General features: G+C 40.2%; 1 protein-coding gene across 1 annotated transcript in view; it reads left to right on the plus strand.

Moving 5' to 3' along the window:
- The window catches only part of etnppl (ethanolamine-phosphate phospho-lyase), a 37,214-nt gene continuing 15,674 nt past the window's right edge, over positions 1 to 21,540 (plus strand). The window contains exons 1-8 of the mRNA XM_035752864.2: positions 1 to 169; positions 912 to 1,030; positions 2,104 to 2,263; positions 6,559 to 6,633; positions 7,127 to 7,220; positions 11,808 to 11,924; positions 20,650 to 20,732; positions 21,049 to 21,274. Coding sequence (XP_035608757.1) covers positions 111 to 169; positions 912 to 1,030; positions 2,104 to 2,263; positions 6,559 to 6,633; positions 7,127 to 7,220; positions 11,808 to 11,924; positions 20,650 to 20,732; positions 21,049 to 21,274 — 933 coding nt within the window. The 5' untranslated portion in view covers positions 1 to 110. The remainder of the gene's footprint in view (positions 170 to 911; positions 1,031 to 2,103; positions 2,264 to 6,558; positions 6,634 to 7,126; positions 7,221 to 11,807; positions 11,925 to 20,649; positions 20,733 to 21,048; positions 21,275 to 21,540) is intronic.

Genomic DNA, 21,540 nt, shown 5'->3' on the forward strand with positions numbered 1-21,540 from the left:
GTGTGCGTGCGTGTGCCTGCGTGGGTCCGTTGCAACGCAATTTCTGGACTGACAAAACGGAGATAAATGAGGGACAACTGATCATTTTCTCTGAATGAAAGAACGCCAGGATGTCAGCAGAAATGTTTCCTAAGGAGAAGACCATCGATCTTCGGAAAAAGCACATTGGGTAAGACATCGTTTTTTTTATGCTACTGTGTTTAATAGTCAAATGTCTTCCAAATTCTGCACTGGTTGCTGAGACTATAAGCAAGTATTTTAAATGTAATTACAATACAGCTATATCACAGGGACTTTCTATTTCGGGAACATTGAAATAATGCCAAAAGAAATGCATGTAATTTTTATCGAATGTGTATGCTATAAGCAATGCCTGACAGAGAACGTGAGTCCTTTCTCAATTCGAGAGTTAACGTTTACATGCCACACAATAACTTGAGATACGTGTCATCAGAAGTGAAAGAACGTGGTCTAACTGATATAGGATACTTTTTAAAGTTTCCTTCTTTTCAACACAACAATTATATTTTGCGTAAAAGGTATAGGTTATCGTGACTTTATGTGTGCTATTAGCAACAATAATGATGCTCTTTTATTATATAAGCTGACAGGGAAGCCTAAGGATAGTGGTTGGCTATGCATTACTTTTGAGACCAACCTTATTCATTTTACTGAATGGCATTTCGAATAAAGAAGGTTATTTTTGTTTAAGACAACAAGTCAATTTTAGTATCTTTGCCTCCTATATGTAAGTACACTTATTTCTAGTTATGCCTAGATGCCTTGCCCTTTATGGCACAGGAGGTAGTGAGTGCACATTGCACAGTGCACCCTGCAACCAAGAACCAGGATGACCACCATGACCACCAATTGCTACAGTATCAATGTATTAAGACTCCGTTCTCTTTCAGTCCATCATGTAAGGTGTTCTTCAGCCATGATCCCATCAAGATTGTGCGGGCCAAAGGCCAGTACATGTATGACGAGAATGGTGTGCGATACTTGGACTGCATCAACAACGTTGCACACGGTGAGCGCAGGCACAAACACATTATTCACTTACATAGACAGTGACATCACACACTCACTGCAGTGATTTTAGTGTAGAACATGATATGGTCACAGGATCTGATGGAGAAACTGACAGATGTATTGCATACTAAGTTTGCTAGCTTTTGACTGACTAAACCCAATAGAAATTCATGTACAGTACCAGTCAAAAGTTTGGACACACCTACTCATTCCAGGATTTGTCTTTATTTTTACTATTTTCTACATTGTAGAATAATAGTGAAGACATCAAAACTATTAAATAACACATATGGAATCATATAGTAACCAAAAAAAGTGTCAAAGAAATCAAAATAGGTAGAACAGTTCAAATAAGCAAAGAGAAACGACAGTCCATAATTACTTGAAGACATGGTTCAGTCAATACGAAAATGAAAATGTCAAGAACTATGAAAGTTTCTTTAAGTGCAGTTGCAAAAACCATCAAGTGCTATAATATGGACTTGTTCTTTTACCAAATAGGGCTATCTTCTATATACCAACCCTACCTTGTCACAACACAACTGATTGGCTCAAACGCATTAAGGAAAGACATTCCACAAATTCACTTTTAATAAGGCACACCTGTTAATTGAAATGCCTTCCAGGTGACTACCTCATGAAGCTGGTTGAGAGAATGCCAAGTGTGGAAAGCTGTCATCAAGGCAAAGGGTGGCTACTTTGAAGAATCTCAATTATAAAATATATTTTGATTTCTTTAATACTTTGTTGTTTACTACATTATACTATATGTGTTATTTAATAGTTTTGATGTCTTCACTACTATTCTACAATGTAGAAAATAGTACAAATAAAGAAAAGCCCTTGATTTCGTAGGTATGTCCAAACTTTTGACTGGTACTGTATTTCCATGCAAGAGCAACACAATTACATTTTGTAAAGTATTACCTCTTTCCCTCATCACTACCTAATATCAGGAAGCCAACACTTCTGCAGCCCAGCAGAATGATACAAAATAAATTGAGCGATTTCAATTATATGATTGCCATTAACTTGAAGACCAATTCTATGGTTGTGTGCTTGACTCCCCAGTGGGTCACAGTCACCCAATGGTGGTGAAGGCTGGGGCTGAACAGATGGAACTACTGAATACTAACTCACGCTTCCTGCATGATAACCTTGTCCAGTACGCCCAGAGGCTGCAGGCTACTCTACCTGAAAAGCTCTCTGTTTGCTACTTTGTCAACTCAGGGTATGTACATGGTCATTTCAGTCAATGTTTTTAAACAGTGCCTTCAGAAAGTGCTCTCGAGTGGCGCAGCGGTCTAAGGCACTGCATCTTAGTGCTTGAGGTGTCACTACAGACACCCTGGATTGAATCCAGGCTGTATCACAACCGGCCGTGATTGAGAGTCCCATAGGGTGGCACACAATTGGGCCGGTGTTGGCAGTCATTGTAAATAAGAATTTGTTCTTAACTGACTTACCTAGTTAAATAACATTATAAAAAGACTATTAACAACCGTTGCCCTTTTCCAATTGTTGTGTTACAGCCTGAATTTAAAATAGATTAAATTCCATTTTTTTGTCACACACAATACCCCATATTGTCAAAGTGAAGCTATGTTTTTCCAAATTAATTAAAAATGAAAAGTCAATAGGTATTTAAGCCCTTCATTATGGCAAGCCTAAATAAGTTCAGGGGTAAACATTAGCTTAACATTTGCTTAATAAGTTGCATGAACTCACTCTGTGTGCAATACTATTGTTTAACAGGGTACCCCACACATACAATTATCTGTATGGTCCCTCAGTCGAGCAATTAATTTCAAACACAGATTAAACCACAAAGACCAGAGAGATTTTCCAATGCCTCGCAAAGAAGCCTCCTGCTTGTAATAAGTCACTAAAGTAAAACAGCAAAAAATGTGGCAAAGAAATTAACTTTATTTTGTGAATACAAAGTGTTATGTTCAGAGCAAATCCAACACAACACATCACTGAGTACTACTCTTCATATTTTCAAGCATAGTGTTTGCTGCATCATGTTATGGCTATGCTTGTTAAGGTTTGGGGGGGGGGGGTTAGGATTAAAAAGAAAAGGAATGGAGCTAAGCACAGGCAAAATCCTAGAGGAAAACCTGGTTCAGTCTGCTTTACACCAGTCACTGGGAGATGAATTCACCTTTCAGCAGGACAATGACCAAAACACAAATCCAAATCTACACTGGAGTTGCTTACCAAGATGACAGTGAATGTTCCGGAGTGGCCGAGCTACAGGTTTTACTTAAATCTTAAATGATTAACAACCAATTTGACAGAGCTTGAAGAATTTTGAAAATAATAATGGCAACCATTTCTAAAAACATGTTTTCACTTTGTCATTATGTGGTATTGTCTGAAGATGGGTTAGGGAAAGGAAATATATTTAATACATTTGAAATTCAAGCTGTAATACAACAAAATGTGGAATAGTTCAAGGTATCTGAATACTTTCTGAAGGCACTGTATATCTCTGCAGGTGATCTTTCTATCTGGTCAAAATCACTGATACAGATCCCCCTCCACCCTCTGGTGGTATGGATAACGTATTATTATCTCCAGAGAAACCTATATTCAAATAATGGTCCTATCTATCGAATTACTAAAACGGAATTAGGTGGACTTTAAAAAAATTCCATATTGTGCTCCTGAGTGGAACAGTGGTTCAAGGCACTGCATCTCAGTGCAAGAGGTGTCACTACAGACCCTGGTTCAATTCCAGGCTATATAACAATCAGCTGTGATTGGGAGTCCCATAGGGTAGCGCAGAATTGGCCCAGCGTCGTCCCGGCTGGGGTAGACCGTCATTGTAAATAAGTATTTGTTCTTAACTGACTTGTCTAGTTACATTAAATACAAAGATTGGTACAGAAACACTAAACGATTAATGAAGAACAAGTTGATTGACAAAGTCATGAAACATTTGAACAATTTAATAAACCACTATTCAGCCATGATATCAAAATGCCTCTGGGGTCAAAATGATAGTATGAGGGTGGTTTGTGAACACAAACATTGTATCTACTTCTTGTGAACAATTACCATTTTTTGCATCAAGAGCTCAGCTCAATAACAGATAAGCACTGAGCCAAAGATGGTAGAATTTGCAAACACTCACTGGCATTTTGAAATATGGCTTCTCCATTACAAAAAGTTACAGTAACATGTGTGTGTAAACAGGCAGATAGAGACAGACATACAGACAGACTGAAAGACAGAGTTCAGCAGGACTGAACATCACAGAGAGACGGAAAAGGATAGAGAAGCCAACCAGTGCAGATCTGGTCTGGAACAGTGTCAAGTTCCAGCTATGGGCTTTGGAATGCACACACGTGCAATTTTTAGGACACCTCTCAGAACTGGTCTAGACACCGCGTCCTTACACGTGACTGGTAGGGACAACCTGTTATTCTGCAAAAATAAGACCTTTGACCTGTATTCATAACAAAGTACAGAGTAAAAGATAAAAAAATACCCTTAATGCAATCAAAACTTTGAAACTGATACTTTGATGTTTTCTGATTTTAGTTTAAACAACACTCTTTTTGCTCCAAGGCAAAACCATGTTTGAATAATGCCGCGTTCATGTGCTAGTCTGAACTAGGAAACTCATACATACTCTGGTTTGCTAACTGTTTGTAGTTATACAATGTTCAACCAGTTAGCAAGTCGGAAATGTCAGTTTCTCCAGTTTTGACTAGCACATGAATGAATCATTGGTATCCAGTTGAGTTTCTTTTACTTCGACACAGTAAATATTGCTTTATTGATTGAATGAATCTAAGCACATATCCCTAGTGATTTTTTTTATTTTTTTATTTTTTGCTTGCTAAACTTTCACAAACTGGCTTTGACTTGGCAAAAATAGTTGAAAGTGTATAAATTGGCCCTATTCATCTCAAGAAGTACTAGATGGAGAACCAGTGCCAGAACTCTGCTACCTCATATCCACATGTAATTGCTACATACAGTAGTGATATCAATTACAGACAGCATATTTTGTAAGTAGTTTTTAAGATTAGACATTGTGTTGGACAAGGCTGCTATTTGTGTATAAATATTATGTTAAACCCAGCAACATGTTCAGAAGACCACTATGCATGTGAGTGTTAATAGTACCCAGCTGTACAAAAAAGCTTTTGCTCTAATGATACAATGTTTCTATCTGTCATTTGTTGTAACAAAACCACAATTTAAACATAAACTAGGATTTATATTACATCTATATTGTTTATATGCATCTAAAGCTGTTATGTTTTAATGTCCCATTTGATTTTCCTGTGTTTTATGTACAGTAATTTGCCATACTATGAGGTTGGAATAATACTGTGAAATTTAGAAAATTATGATAATACCCTTTTAGTGTAAGAGCTGTTTGAATAGACTGCCTGAAATTTCAGCCTGTTTTGGTGGGATGGAGTTTTGGCCTGCCTGGTGACATCACCAGTTGGTAAATTAGTTAAAAATCCAATAAGAAAGAGTGTTCCAAATCTCTCAGCCAAGATCAGCTCGTTTTCAGTTTTCCCCTCCCCACACAGACCACTCCCAGCTAAATTCTTGCTTGAGAAATTGCTCTTTGCTAAGAAGCTGTTTTTGGACATTTTTATTGAAAACAGGCATATTTTTTTGATATTGAGATAAAAGTTTGATATTACGATTTATAAAACTGCTTCATTGGACCTTTAAGCCAATTTCCTGCAATTCTACAATTTATATATGTAGCTGAGATAATTTTTCTATTATAAAGCAAATTTCATGAGATTTGACATATGGAGTTCTGGCACTGGAGCTGAGAGAAAATGTAAAAAAAAAACATTTGGTCATTTAGCAGACACTCTTATCCAGAGCAATTTACAGGAGCAATTAGTGCCTTGCTTGAGGGCACAGACCATTTTTTCACAGAGTGGGCTCAGTGATTCAAACCAGCAACCTTTCCATTACTGGCCCAAGACTCTTATCCACCACCCATGTTGCAATTTTAAAGCACATTTCTTGCAATTCTATGCATTTTGCCATGGATAATGCTGTGTTCTTATGCTCAAGCATAATAACGAAATCAAAACTGCTAAATTCATTGTTTTGGGAATTTTGAATTCTAGCTTTTATTTTGGTGATTGTTAGTTCTCAAAGATGATATTATAAAACATATATAGGTCTATTATATTTTCTACATACTTTATATCTAGTTTTAGTTTAAGCTTACACTGAAAGCGCATTTCCATCCCAAAAATGTATAAAAAAATCATATTTAAAAAAAACTTTGTTTGTAAAAAATGCTTAGGTGGCCCGCCCAAATATTGCAATGGCAGAAAAATCCCTGTAATGCGAAGATGGTATGGTTATCCAATATTTTGCAACAATAGATGGCCATTCTATCCCTTTATGCAGGGCTGTTAAATATAAACTCTTGTTACTCTTAAACTCTTAACTGTGATATCCAGGGCCAAGTCTGTGTATTCTGTGGTGACTGTGTAACTGAAGTGAACTTTACCCTTTGAACTTCAGCTCTGAAGCCAACGACCTGGCACTCAGACTGGCCTGGGAGTACACAGGCCACAAAGACGTCATAACGTTGGACAAGTAAGTCAACACTGTGGGTGTAGGCATTTGTGTTTGCAACAAGTGAAAAGTTTGCACCTGTTATGTTATAGGGAGAATAAAACATAAAAGAACAGAAGGTAAAATTAAAACCAGGATCTGATCTTAATGTAAAGAAGAAGTGTAAATACAGAGTTTAAAACGTTGTCTCTCTCCAATAATAATATCTGCATACTTTGCACAGTTGCAAATTATTTGTAAATTGTTCTCTCTAGAGCAGTAAAAACACTAACTAACCCAGACTCGTCTTAGATAATATGCCATCTGGTCCAAATGTTAATTATTCTGCTTAATGTGATTTTTTTTTGTGCCCGAAATGTGCATATGTGTTAGAGAGTTCTATGATCAATGTTCACTTATAACATGTCATTAACTGAATTTACTCTAGATTTTATTGAGAATCTGGTATTTCATCTGTCACCATCAGTGTTTCACCATCAGTGTTTCCATCAGTGTTTCCATGTTCTATTTGCAGTGCCTATCACGGCCACGTGTCATCGCTCATTAACATCAGCCCTTATAAATTTCACCAGCTGGCCAATGCAGAGCAGAGCAAATCTGTTCACGTGGTAAGTATCCCGGTCCGTCTGCCACCGCAGAATGAAAACATCATGACTCAACATGCTCCATTGGATTTGACAGGGTAGTGTGTGAAACAGGCACAGTAAAGTAGGAAGCAATCCCACAGGTCATGTTCCTGTTCTTATTCTGATAAGATACATACTGTTTTAAGGCGCTGTTTCTCTTTGATGCAGCGATAAAGTGGCAGAGTATATTCCTAAGATCAGTCACCTTGATATTATAGATGAAGTCTGATGTGGCTGGTTGTAGGATATCCTACTATAATGTTACATGCTATGTGAACTACGTCAGCCTGTCTCACCACCTTATATGGATTATGAATGTGGGTTGATATGAGAAATTGTCTCGCTAAACTGAGAACCGGAAAATCTAGCATCACTTATTTTCAACCGCAAGATAGAATATGTACATACTGTATCTCAAGTTTGTACTAATGTAATTACTTACCAACACAAATTTGTAGCGTGCTTGTTTAACAGTAACATGCCTGGTCTCAGTTCTTTTTGAGCCATCACGTCTCACTCCTTGTCACTCATTTGTCAGGAGTTGACATCATAGCACAAACAGATCTGGAACCATGCTAATGTTTGAATAGCCTACCCAGGAGTGAAAGTAAGCCGGTCCGGTACGGGTTTACCGGCAAAATAAGTAGTGGGTGTACAGCACACCGGTAAAACATGAGCATATCACAAGAATTGAAACAAAGATAGCAAGAAATCTGTAGGCTATTACACCATCATTTATCATTACCACCTATCAGTCACATGAACATTTTTAGAATGTACTTGAAAATGGGTAGTATACGCTCCAAAATGAAGTGTGGTTCAACGTGAACAATCCAATTTTGCCGAGACAGAGAGGACTGGCCGGAACCGAGACGCACATAGACAGCAGTGGACGCATCAATCAATTCAGGCTACAAGTGTGCCTAATGGAAATCGCCAAATGTCATTTCACTTTTTGGTGTTTTAATAGATGTCTCTTTCCATTCAGCAAATGGCAGGTGCACAGTGAACTGTTTTAGATAGTGGACTTATTTTAGAGTGGTGAATGTTCGCAGGTAGCTTACTTTTTTAAGTGATTTATTTGACAATCAGATGAAAACATCATGCCTGGTTGTGTTCATGTCACATTAAAAGTTATACATTTTTACAGTTAAATATATATATATTATATATATATATATATATATATATATATGCCATTTAGCGGACGCTTTTATCCAAAGCGACTTACAGTCATGTGTGCATACATTCTACGTATGGGTGGTCCCGGGAATTGAACCCACTACCCTGGCGTTACAAGCGCCATGCTCTACCAACTGAGCTACCGAAGGACCATGTCTTTAAAAAAAAAATCTGTACACGCACACATACAGTTCGGAAGTTTACGTACACTTAGGTTACAAACACTTGTTTTTCAACCACTCCACACATTTCTTGTTAATTTTAACAAACTATAGTTTTGGCAAGTCGGCTAGGACATTTAGTTTGTGCATGACACAAGTCATTTTTCCAACAATTGTTTACAGACAGATTATTTCACTTATAATTCACTGTATCACAATTCCAGTGTGTCAGAAGTTTACATACACTAAGTTGACTGTGTCTTTAAACAGCTTGGAAAATTCCAGAAAAGAATGTCATGGCTTTAGAAGCTTCTGATAGGCTATTTAAAAAAATAATAATAATAATTTTACCTTTATTTAACCAGGCAAGTCAGTTAAGAACATATTCTTATGTTGTGACAGCCTGGGAACAGTGGGTTAACTGCCTGTTCAGGGGCAGAACAGGGGGCAGAACGACAGATTTGTACCTTGTCAGCTCGGGGGTATGAACTCGCAACCTTCCGGTTACTAGTCCAACGCTCTAACCACTAGGCTACGCTGCCGTTGGAGGTGTACCTGTGGATGTATTTCAAGACCTACCTTCAGACTCAGTGCCTCTTTGCTTGACATCATGGGAAAATCTAAAATAAGACCTCAGAAAAAAATGTGTATACCTCCACAAGTTTGGTTCATCCTTGGGAGCAATTTCCAAACGCCTGAAGGTACCATGTTCATCTGTACAAACAAAAGTATGCAAGTAAACACCATGGGACCACGCAGTCATCATACCGCTCAGGAAGGAGATGCGTTCTGTCTCCTAGAAATGAACATACTTTGGTGCGAAAAGTGCAAATCAATCCAAGAACAACAGCAAAGGACCTTGCTGGAAAAGGAAACCGGTAGAAACGTATCTATTTCTACAGTAAAACAAGTCCTATATCGACATAACCTGAAAGGCCGCTCAGCAAGGAAGAAGCCACTGCTCCAAAACCACCAGAAAAAAGAAAGCCAGACTACGGTTTGCAACTGCACATGGGGACGAAGATCCTACTTTTTGGAGAAATGTCCTCTGGTCTGATGAAACACAATGGCTATAATGACATTTACATTACATTTACATTTAAGTCATTTAGCAGACGCTCTTATCCAGAGCGACTTACAAACTGGTGCATTCACCTTATGACATCCAGTGGAACAGCCACTTTACAATAGTGCATCTAAATCTTTTAAGGGGGGTGAGAAGGATTACTTTATCCTATCCTTAGGTATTCCTTAAAGAGGTGGGGTTTCAGGTGTCTCCGGAAGGTGGTGATTGACTCCGCTGTCCTGGCGTCGTGAGGGAGTTTGTTCCACCATTGGGGGGCCAAAGCAGCGAACAGTTTTGACTGGGCTGAGCGGGAACTGTACTTCCTCAGTGGTAGGGAGGCGAGCAGGCCAGAGGTGGATGAACGCAGTGCCCTTGTTTGGGTGTAGGGCCTGATCAGAGCCTGGAGGTACTGAGGTGCCGTTCCCCTCACAGCTCCGTAGGCAAGCACCATGGTCTTGTAGCAGATGCGAGCTTCAACTGGAAGCCAGTGGAGAGAGCGGAGGAGCGGGGTGACGTGAGAGAACTTGGGAAGGTTGAACACCAGACGGGCTGCGGCGTTCTGGATGAGTTGTAGGGGTTTAATGGCACAGGCAGGGAGCCCAGCCAACAGCGAGGTGCAGTAATCCAGACGGGAGATGACAAGTGCCTGGATTAGGACCTGTGCCGCTTCCTGTGTGAGGCAGGGTCGTACTCTGCGGATGTTGTAGAGCATGAACCTACAGGAACGGGCCACCGCCTTGATGTTAGTTGAGAACGACAGGGTGTTGTCCAGGATCACGCCAAGGTTCTTAGCGCTCTGGGAGGAGGACACAATGGAGTTGTCAACCGTGATGGCGAGATCATGGAACAGGCAGTCCTTCCCCGGGAGGAAGAGCAGCTCCGTCTTGCCAAGGTTCAGCTTGAGGTGGTGATCCGTCATCCACACTGATATGTCTGCCAAACATGCAGAGATGCGATTCGCCACCTGGTCATCAGAAGGGGGAAAGGAGAAGATTAATTGTGTGTCGTCTGCATAGCAATGATAGGAGAGACCATGTGAGGTTATGACAGAGCCAAGTGACTTGGTGTATAGCGAGAATAGGAGAGGGCCTAGAACAGAGCCCTGGGGGACACCAGTGGTGAGAGCGCGTGGTGAGGAGACAGATTCTCGCCACGCCACCTGGTAGGAGCGACCTGTCAGGTAGGACGCAATCCAAGCGTGGGCCGCGCCGGAGATGACCATCGTTATGACCATCGTTATGTTCGGAGGAAAAAGGGGAACGCTTGCAAGCTGAAGAACACCATCCCAACCGTGAAGCACGGGGGTGGCAGCATTATGTTGTGGGGGTGCTTTGCTGCAGGAGGGACTGGTGCACTTCACAAAATAGATGGCATCATGACGCAGGAAAATTATGTGGATATATTGCAGCAACATCTCAAGACATCAGTCAGAAAGTTAAAGCTTGGTCACAAATGGGTCTTCCAAATGGACAATGACCCTAAGCACACTTCCAAAGTTGTGGCAAAATGGCTTAAGGACAACCAAGTCAAGGTATTGGAGTGACCATCACAAAGCCCTGACCTCAATCCTATAGAACATTTGTGGGCAGAACTGAAAAAGCGTTTGCGAGCAAGGAGGCCAAGAAACCTGACTCAGTTACACCAGCTCTGTCAGGAGGAATGGGCCAACATTCACCCAACTTATTGTGGGAAGCTTGTGGAAGGCTTCCCGAAACATTTGACCCAAGTTAAACAATTTAAAGGCAATGCTACCAAATACTGATTGAGTGTAAGTAACCTTCTGACCCACTGGGAATGTGATGAATGAAATAAATAATTATCTCTAATTATTCTGACATTTCACATTCTTAAAATAGATTGGTGATCCTAACTGCCAACAGGGAATTTTTACTGCGATTAAATGTCAGGAATTGTGAAAAACTGAGTTTAAATGTATTCAACTGTAGGAGTTCCAGTACCGGGAAGAAATTAAATCTACTCTCACTCCTGAGCCTACCTCAAAATTCTCATAGTGTTTGATGATGTACACTATGCTGCTGTATGCTAGATCCAAGCATCCGTAAATTCATTGCTCTTTAGACTGATTGCTCAGTTGGTTTTTCACATGCTGTGCTTTTATAAAATATGTTCCAACTGTGTTCTTTTCCCCCATTCCCCTAGGCTCTGAGCCCTGACCTCTACAGAGGCAACTATAGACAAGACCATCCAGACCCCGCTACAGCATATGCAGATGACGTCAACAATCTTATACAGAAAGCCCATGAGAAAGGACACAAGGTACAAAATAAAAATGGTGTCATATTCTGGGTTACCTAACCTAGAGTATCTGATTACTACAAATAGGGCTGGGCGATGTCGCCTAAAAATCATTTCACAATTTGGTCAAATTTATGGGCGATTCACAATATGAATTTGAAACAATGTAACATTTTCTCTAAATAAGCTTTGATGCAAAACATTACAGGTCAGTACACTGCATGTCAAATTATACCTAGGCTAAATATATCCTTTCCACAACAATAAGACCCACTGATAATTTAGTTATTTTATCAAAATAGTTTAACCTGCTTTTTTGCAATAATCACTGATCTAACTTTCAAGTCTGTCTATGCCATTTCTGTTACAAATCTAACCAGAACCATGCACAATGCACTTCTTGTAACAGGCATTATAGAAAATGAACACAGATACCATAAACAATCTCTCAAGTACAAGCCCACGTGCTAGTGAGTAGCCAGCTAATCTTTATATTTAACGTCAACTTGTATCTATTTGCTTGCTAACAAGGTATAACAGTTGAACTGTTATGAATACACCCTCCTGTCCTCTCCAACTGTTTAACATAGCGTTCACTTTGTTAAGATATTTGTTAAGATAAGTTGCCTACCTGGTTATGATGCTTATTTTTCAGAATGAGAACAAGTTTACAATTCCTGATATAAATACATCTTTAAATGCTATTGCGCATTCATAAAACACAGACTAAACAGCTAGCACATGACAGTCTGTGGCTAAAATGCTACTAGCAGTGATTATACATTTTCCACAATCATGTTCATTGATACTCTCGTTATGGTGTACCACAGTATGAGTCATAATACCCATAAAACCTAGCGGTCAAACAGGGAAATGGTTCTAATCGTTTTTCCACCATTCATTTTTCCCATAAGGGATTTTAGAAACATTTAAAATAAGGGCTGTGTTTCGTGTAGACTTACCCCGGCGTGACATTTTGATAACTGTGTAAATCTCTCTAGGACAAGGTAAAATATCAATATATTTGCCTATATTTACCCCCCACCCTCCCCCCAAATGAATTAGCTTCTACTGTAGTTATCATAAATAACTACAAATGCCATGACGATCTGGACCAGACTGCAGAATCTAGGCAAAAGCAAAAAATCTCTGGATGAACTATCTGATGTTCCCTAAATGTAGTAATGAATACATTGGCTACACTTCTTTAAATAGACAATTCTGTGAACTGTCATGTGCAAGTTTTAAATTGACACAATACTTATTAGCAAAGGTGTCAGCAAGAGATGACGTGCAGGAGCTTGCAGGGATTTGTAGTTTTGCATGATGTCTACTATGATGTTAATTAGCATTTTCAAATCTGTAAATAGAGCCAAATACCAGTATACAATGCTTTCGGAAAGTATTCAGACCCCTTGACTTTTTCCACATTTTGTTACCTTACAGCCTTATTATAAAATGGGTTAAATAAATAAAAATGCTCAGCAATCTACACACAATACCCCATAATGACAAAGCGTAAACAGGTTTCTAGAAATGTTTGCACATTTATAAAAAAAAACAGAAATACCTTATTTTCATAAGGATTCAGACCCTTTGCTATGAGACTCGAAATTGAGCTCATGTGCATCCTGTTTCCATTGATCATCCTTAGAGATGTTTCTACAACTTGATTGGAGTCCACCTGTAGTAAATTGAATGATATCACATTTACATACAGTACCAGTCAAAATTTTGGACACACCTACTCAGTCCAGAGTTTCTTTATTTTTACAATGTTCTACATTGTAGAATAATAGTGAAGACATCAAAACTATGAAATAACACATATGGAATCATGTAGTAACCAACAAAGAGTTTTATTTTATATTTGAGATTCTTCAAGGAGCCACCCTTTGTCTTGATAAATGAATCACGCTTCACCATCTGGTAGTCAGAGAGACGAATCTGGGTTTGGCGGATGCCAGGAGAAAGCTACCTGCACCAATGCATAGTGGCAACTGTAATGTTTGGTGGAGGATAGATAATGGTTTGGGGCTTTTTTTCATGGTTCGGGCTTGGCCCCTTAGTTCCAGTGAAAGGAAGTCTTAACGCTACAGCATACATGACATTCTAGATGATTCTGTGCTTCCTACTTTGTGGCAACAGTTTGGGGAAGGCCCTTTCCTGTTTCAGCATGACAATACCCCCGTGCACAAAGCGAGGTCCATGCAGAAATGGTTTGTCGAGATCTGTGTAATAACTTGACTGGCCTGCACAGATCCCTGACCTCAACCCCATCAAACAACTTTGGGATGAATTGAAATGCCGAGCCCCAGGCTTAATCACCCAACACCAGCAATAATTCAACATTTAGTAGAAAGCCTTCCCAGAAGAGTGGAAGCTGTTATAGCAGCAAAGGGGGGCCAACTCCATATTAATGCCCATGATTTTGGAATGAAATTCTCGACGAGCAGGTGTCCACATATTGTTGGTCATGTAGTGTATATTGATAAAAGTGACCTAGACCACGAGAGATTTACATGTTTGTCAAAACTTCACGCCAGGGTAAGCCTATACGAAATACAGCCCTTATTTGAAGTGTTTCTAAAATTTATGGTAGAAAAACGATTAGAACAATTTCCCTGTTTGACCGCTAGGTTTTATGGGTATTATGACACCTCCACTTTGGGGCTCTATAGTAGGATCTGCTTTGTTTTACATTTTGGTAGTTGAGACATAAAAAGGGTATCGTTATAAAGGTCTAGTTCTCATCTATTACAGTAAAATAATGTCTTAAGTGTTTCTGTGTCCATATGACCGATTCTGTTGGACCAAACCTCAAATGCAAATATGAAGTTTAAACTGTCAGAGAGGAAGATCTTTCGTATTTGTTGTTGTGAGTGGCAGGGGGAGGGGCTTGGTGTTAGTGTGGGAAGGTGCACAGTCCAGACAGCACCGAAGGAGCGAAGGAGACGAGACCAAAAAGACAGAATGCTCATAAAAACAACCAAAAATACAAACTTTGATTCTTGCGATACAGGAATTTGGAACATTGTGCTAAAACACATTCAAATGAATCTAATTAATTATGTATATTTCCCAGCCCTACCTGCAAATCTACTGAAAATATATCATAATTATAAACAGTAATTGCTGAACTTAAAGGCGCAATATGAAGATATCAATCCGCCATTGTCTGTTTGCTAAATTTCTAAAATGTTCGCCTAATTTCAGTTTATGTTGCCAAACAAGCAATGTTACTATTTATTTTTGTACCTTTATTTCAACAACATTTGAGACCAAGGCCTCTTTTACAAGGTATACCTGCATATGCACAATTTAATATGAATAGTGTAAAGAATCATTGTACCATCTCTAAACCGCTGTGAAATATATTTTCAAAAGCCAATAATATCATATTTTCAGCTGTTTGAAGCTGATGTACAAAACCGAAAGTAAAAATACACAAAAACGAAGCATAGAATGGATCTCTCTTATCAGACTTGCTTTCAATGAGAATGACTGATCTTTAACTCACATTTCTTTGTGAATGTGTTGGGTCATGCACAAAGCTAAATTTCACCCCTTTAATATTTGTGACTCACCACATGGATTTGGTCTTATGTAGCATAATGTGAAATTGTGTTTTTTTATGTTTGATAAAAGTAGAGACTAAGAGCTACAAAATTGTATATCATACACTGCATTTGAGGAACAATGGGAAATGCTTTGAAAGTTGATCAACTTGTAAGCTCACTTTTGAGAAAATCACCTTTGAATGTTTTGGTATCTAGTGAAAAGCACTTCTTTGTCTACACCCATTCAGCATCGTTCACACCCTCTTAAGCTTTAGCCCCACCCATCTTGTTTCCCTTTCGGAGTGCACACTTGACACACTGACCAATGATTTGTTTACATCTGGATAACATGAAAACAGCCTAACCAGCACTGCTGGAAACAATTTCATTACTCTTTTTTTTACGTTTACTGACACCGGCCATATTCAACAGGTGTTGTACACACGTCACATAACGTTAGCTAACAAGCCAGCCAGCTAACGTTAGCTAGTTAAACAACAATGAACAAAGTTCCAACAATGCCTAACATTAGGCTCTAACTAGAAAAGCAAACAGCTCTGGGAAACGAATAATAACCTCCGCTAGGGAGCCAGCCAGCTAACGTTAGCTAGCTAACGAACAGTACAATTTAGCTTAAGACATATAGCTAGCTAGGTAAACAATGAACCAAGCTAGGTAAACAACGTTTATAAGATCACACGTCACCTAACGTTAGCTAACGAGCGAGCCAGCTAACGAACACAGCTAAAAAAAGCCGTGTTCAACAGGATTACCAACACAGATTGACGAGCTCAAATAGACAGAAGCCTTGAATATGGCAGACCAATTCGAACTCCTCTCTCGGTATGTCCAGCCCACTCATTATCTCAGTCAATCATGGCTAGTGGGAAGGTTGCAACTTTTTCTGTGGTTTAACCAATAAGGCTTGCAATTTAGCAATTGTATTTGTATTTACAGATGGCATACAAGTTTGTAATTCATTAAGGCACATGGAAGTTCACATGTTCCAGAAGGCATTTCTGCCAAAAAACGCATTTTGACCCAAAACATGTTTTACGTTCAAACGGCTCTCCTGTGAAGTTGTGACTTGTGACATACACCAAGTTTCCTGAATCGGGTAACATTTGTGACACACTACCTGGATTCGGGCCTATGTAGCAAAATTTGAAATTGTGTTTTTTACATTGGATAAAAGTAGAGACTCCGAGCTAGAAAATGGTATATCATACACTGCAGTTGAGGAACAATGAGAAAGTAATTATTCTTTGAAAGTTGCTAAACTTGTTACCCCACTTTCGAATGTTTTGGTACACCTACTGGAGAGCTCTTCTTTGTCTACACTCATTCAGCTTTGTTCACACCCTCTCTTTAAGGATTCACAGTGTAGTAAACAACCAAAGATTTCAAGACTAAAAGTTGTGAAAGTAGTAGCAAAAATATGTACTACAAATAAACTTTATCTTGTCCTTGGCCTATATCGTAATCTGACTTTGGTGCAGGTCATGTTGTTCATCCCATTACCGTCTCTGGTAAACACACACTATATCAAATAAAATCTATTTGTCACATGCAAAGGATACAGAAGGTGTAAACGGTACAGTGAAATGGTTACTTGCATAGTGGAGTCTTTTGTTTAGACATGTAGCTAGCTAGTTCGCTAAACAATGAACCATAACCTTGAATAGCGAGCCAGCCAACTAACTTTAGCTTGCTAGTTAACAGTATGCTTTAACTTGCAATTAAAACGACTTTCTGACTAAATTAGAAACGTATAATATCTGAAAATGTAGCTAGATTCTTACCTGTAAACATGGATTAACGCTCCTACCTCTGTCATGGATGCTATGATTTCCCTTAGTTTGAAGACGCAATCTGGAGACAGGTATTTTATACAACTGCCTTCTTTCTGTGTTCTCTTTGTGAACTCTCCGCATTTGGCAATCATCTCTCTGCTTCCACTGGGCATTCCACTGATTTCAAAACTCGGTCAACTTCTTCCGTGACAACGACACCGTTTCTTCCCCACCATTGTCATCAGACGACTCTACCATTTCAAATCAAATCCAATCAAAATGTATTTTTCACTTGCTCTGAATACACCTTACAGTGAAATGCTTACTTACAGGCTCCAACCAATAGTGCAAAAAAGGTATTAGGTGAACAATAAAACAACAGTAAAAAGACAGGCTATATACAGTAGCGAGGCTATAGAAGTAGCGAGGCTACATACAGACACGGGTTAGTCAGGCTGATTGAGGTAGTATGTACATGTAGATATGGTTAAAGTGACTATGCATATATGATGAACAGAGAGTAGCAGTAGTGTAAAAGAGGGGTTGGCGGGTGGTGGGTGGGACCCAATGCAGATAGCCCAGTTAGCCAATGTGCGGGAGCACTGGTTGGTTGGCCCAATTGAGGTAGTATGTACATGAATGTATAGTTAAAGTGACTATGCATTTATGATAAACAGAGAGTAGCAGCAGCGTAAAAAGAGGGGTTGGGGGGGAGCACACAATGCAAATAGCCATTTGATTACCTGTTCAGGAGTCTTATGGCTTGGGGGTAAAAACTGTTGAGAAGCCTCTGCCCTCTTCACGACTGTCTTGGTGTGTTTGGACCATTCTAGTTTGTTGATGATGTGGACACCAAGGAACTTGAAGCTCCCAACCTGCTCCACTACAGCCACATCGATGAGAATGGGGGCGTGCTCGGTCCTCCTTTTCCTGTAGTCCATAATAATCTCCTTAGTCTTGGTTACGTTGAGGGATATGTTGTCTCTGACTTCCTCCCTATTAGGCTTAGGCTGTCTCGTCGTTGACACTGTTGTGTCGTCTGCAAACTTAATGATGGTGTTGGAGTCATGTGGCCATACAGTCGTGGGTGAACAGGGAGTACAGGAGGGGCCTAAGCACGCACCCCTGGGGAGCTCCATTGTTGAGGATCAGCGTGGCAGATGTTTTGCTACCTACCCTCACCACCTGGGAGCAGCCCGTCAGGAAGTCCAGGATCCAGTTGCAGAGGGAGGTGTTTAGTCCCAGGATCCTTAGCTTAGTGATGAGCTTTGAGGGTACTATGGTGTTGAACGCTGAGCTGTAATCAATGAATAGCATTCTCACATAAGTGTTCCTTTTGTCCAGATGGGAAAGGGCAGTGTGGAGTGCAGTAGAGATTGCATCATCTGTGGATCTGTTTGGGCGGTGTGCAAATTGGAGTGGGTCTAGGGTTTCTGGGATAATGGTGTTGATGTGAGCCATGACCAGCCTTTCAAAGCACTTCATGGCTACAGACGTGAGTGCTACAGGTCTGTAGTCATTTAGGCTGGTTGCCTTTGTGTTCTTGGGTACAAGGACTATGGTGGTCTGCTTGAAACATGTTGGTATTACAGACTCAATCAGGGACATGTTGAAAATGTCAGTGAAGACACCTGCCAGTTGCTCAGCACATGTCCGGAGCACACGTCATGGTTCTGGACCTGTTTAAATGTCTGGTTCAATGAAAATGTTTTTACCTAAATCAGGGATTTACTCATTGTCAGATTAATTTTCAGAGAGTGTCAGCATGGCTCGATCATCCTCCAGAAAGTAGTCCATCACAATGTTTTCCCACTGAGCTTTATTGATAAAGCTGCGGCAGGGTAGCCTAGTGGTTAGAGCGTTGGACTAGTAACCGAAAGGTTGCAAGTTTGAATCCCCGAGCTGACATGGTACAAATCTGTCATTCTGCCCCTGAACAGGCAGTTAACTCACTGTTCCTAGGCCGTCATTGAAAATAAGAATTTGTTCTTAATTGACTTGCCTAGTAAAATAAAGGTTACAAAAAAAAATAGTGCTATTAACTTCAAGGCAGCAATGTTGAGAGCAGTAGCAAAACTTTTTCAGTTTTTCAAGATATCTTTAAAAAAAATCAGCGATAGACAGAATTATCCACACAATACTGAGCAGCTCATGTTATAGACAGAAGCACGTTTACATAGCAGAGCAATCCGAACATCTCTCAGCCTGTCCAGCCCATCCATTATCTCAGCCAATCATGGCTAGCGGGAGGGTTCCTGTATTTTTCCATGGCTAAACCAACTAGGCTCTTTATTTAACAATTGTATTTTGTATTTATAGATGGCATACACGTTTGTTATTAAGGCACATAAAAGTTCACATGTTCCATACGGCATTTCTGCCAAAAAACATATTTATATGCCTCTCCTGTGAAGTAGTGATGTGAGACATACACAGAGTTTCTTGAAACGGGTCACATTTATCTACAGTAGATGGCAGTCTGTCTAGGCTTTAGGTACTTGTACAGGATGTCTGCAAGATGTGGTCTTCAAATCTGGACTGTACTTCTAAGTTATTATAATGTTTTGTAGTCCAGTGTTGATTTTCTTTACATGAAAGAACTATTTACCCATCACACAATGTAGAACATTTGAGGTGCTCAGTTCTAGTGAGCTCCTGCCGAAATCAAGCACTGCCCATACACAAAGGAAGCTGCCTGTTTTTGCCCGTTTTTCCCCCCAACACAGGCAATAACAATTGTATCTTCCACCCCTCCTTCTTCCCCCCTTCATTCCTATCTCTTCTCTTGCTGTTTCTCCCACTCTCAGGTCAGGGACGAGAATGGGCTGCATAGAGGAACTCCACAGATCTGCCTGTCCCCTGGTTACACTGATTTACAGGGGCTCTTGTGGGGCTTCCCAGGGCCAATGACACTGGCTGGCTTAACCCTCTGTTCCAGGAAAAACCTGGGAGATCCACAGCCAAATCCAATGGAAGGTCCCATCTTTACTTTCTGACATCAGTCATTCCCAGTTCAGTAGCAAGATGGAAGTGATGGCCGCCCTAGAAGGCAAAGAGATGGAAATGGATGGATTACAATGCAGTTCTCCCAGAAGACAAGCCAGCCTAACGGACCTTTTTCTGTATGATGCAGTCTCATCTTATGCCTTTAACCATATCTTTTTCACCTTGTTGACATTGTGCTTTAAGGCGTAGTGAGATTGTTTTCTTCCTGGCTGGGAGTGGCTAAATGTTAGCCAAAAAGTGAGAATCCACTGTTTTGAAAAAGGGTAGAGAGGAATTCACAGGTTCATAGACCTGGGACACTACCTGGGACAAGTCTTTCCCCTATCTGTGGGTGTTGACATAAGGGGAGACATAGTGTTGGGTCTGATGTGCTCTTCTCTTGTGCAGGTTGCTGCTTTTATTGCAGAGTCGCTGCAGAGTTGTGGTGGGCAAGTCATTCCCCCTGCAGGCTACTTCCAGAAAGTGGCACAGTATGTACCAAGAGACTGCATTTACTCACTATAAGACCCCATTTACACCTGCTATTTTTGGATTGCGATTGGCCCATTGCCACACTGAAATTGGGTGTCATAAGATGCATTGTGATCTGATTGGCAATCTTATAACTTTTTGGTGGTAATTGGCTAACATTTACATTATTTATGTTAGAGCACAAGAGGCAACTTTTAATTTGATTTATTTTTGTATTGCAAGTAAATACATTTGTTGTTTTGTAGCTGACAAATTGCAGCAGTGTGTGTGTGCACGAGTACTTCCATACCAGTGCACTGTTCCTCTCCCCCACAGACATGTTCACCAGGCTGGTGGCCTATTCATCGCTGACGAGGTGCAGGTGGGATTTGGCCGTGTTGGCACCCACTTCTGGGCCTTCCAGCTACAGGGAGAAGACTTTGTGCCTGACATTGTCACCATGGGCAAACCCATCGGCAACGGGCACCCCATGTCATGTGTGGTCACCACAAGAGAGGTAGCAGAGGCCTTCAAGAACTCTGGCATGGAGTACTTCAACACGGTAAAAGGATTAGCAACCAAGTGGTTACATAAACTGTCAAACGTTAACTTAACTGTTCCTAATGTTTGTACACTGTATTTACAATTAGTTAGCTTCACACTTGCTACCTACCAAACACTCCTTCCTTCATGCTTGGAGGCAAGAAGGAAGGAGTGTTTTGTAGCCAGCAAAAGAGTGAAGCTAACTAATTGTAAATACACTGAGTGTACAAAACATTAGGAATACATTCCTAATATTGAGTTGCTCCCCCCCCTTGGCCCTCAGAA

Source organism: Oncorhynchus keta, chromosome 35, assembly GCF_023373465.1.
Source record: "Oncorhynchus keta strain PuntledgeMale-10-30-2019 chromosome 35, Oket_V2, whole genome shotgun sequence".
In the NCBI taxonomy this organism is placed as follows: domain Eukaryota; kingdom Metazoa; phylum Chordata; class Actinopteri; order Salmoniformes; family Salmonidae; genus Oncorhynchus; species Oncorhynchus keta.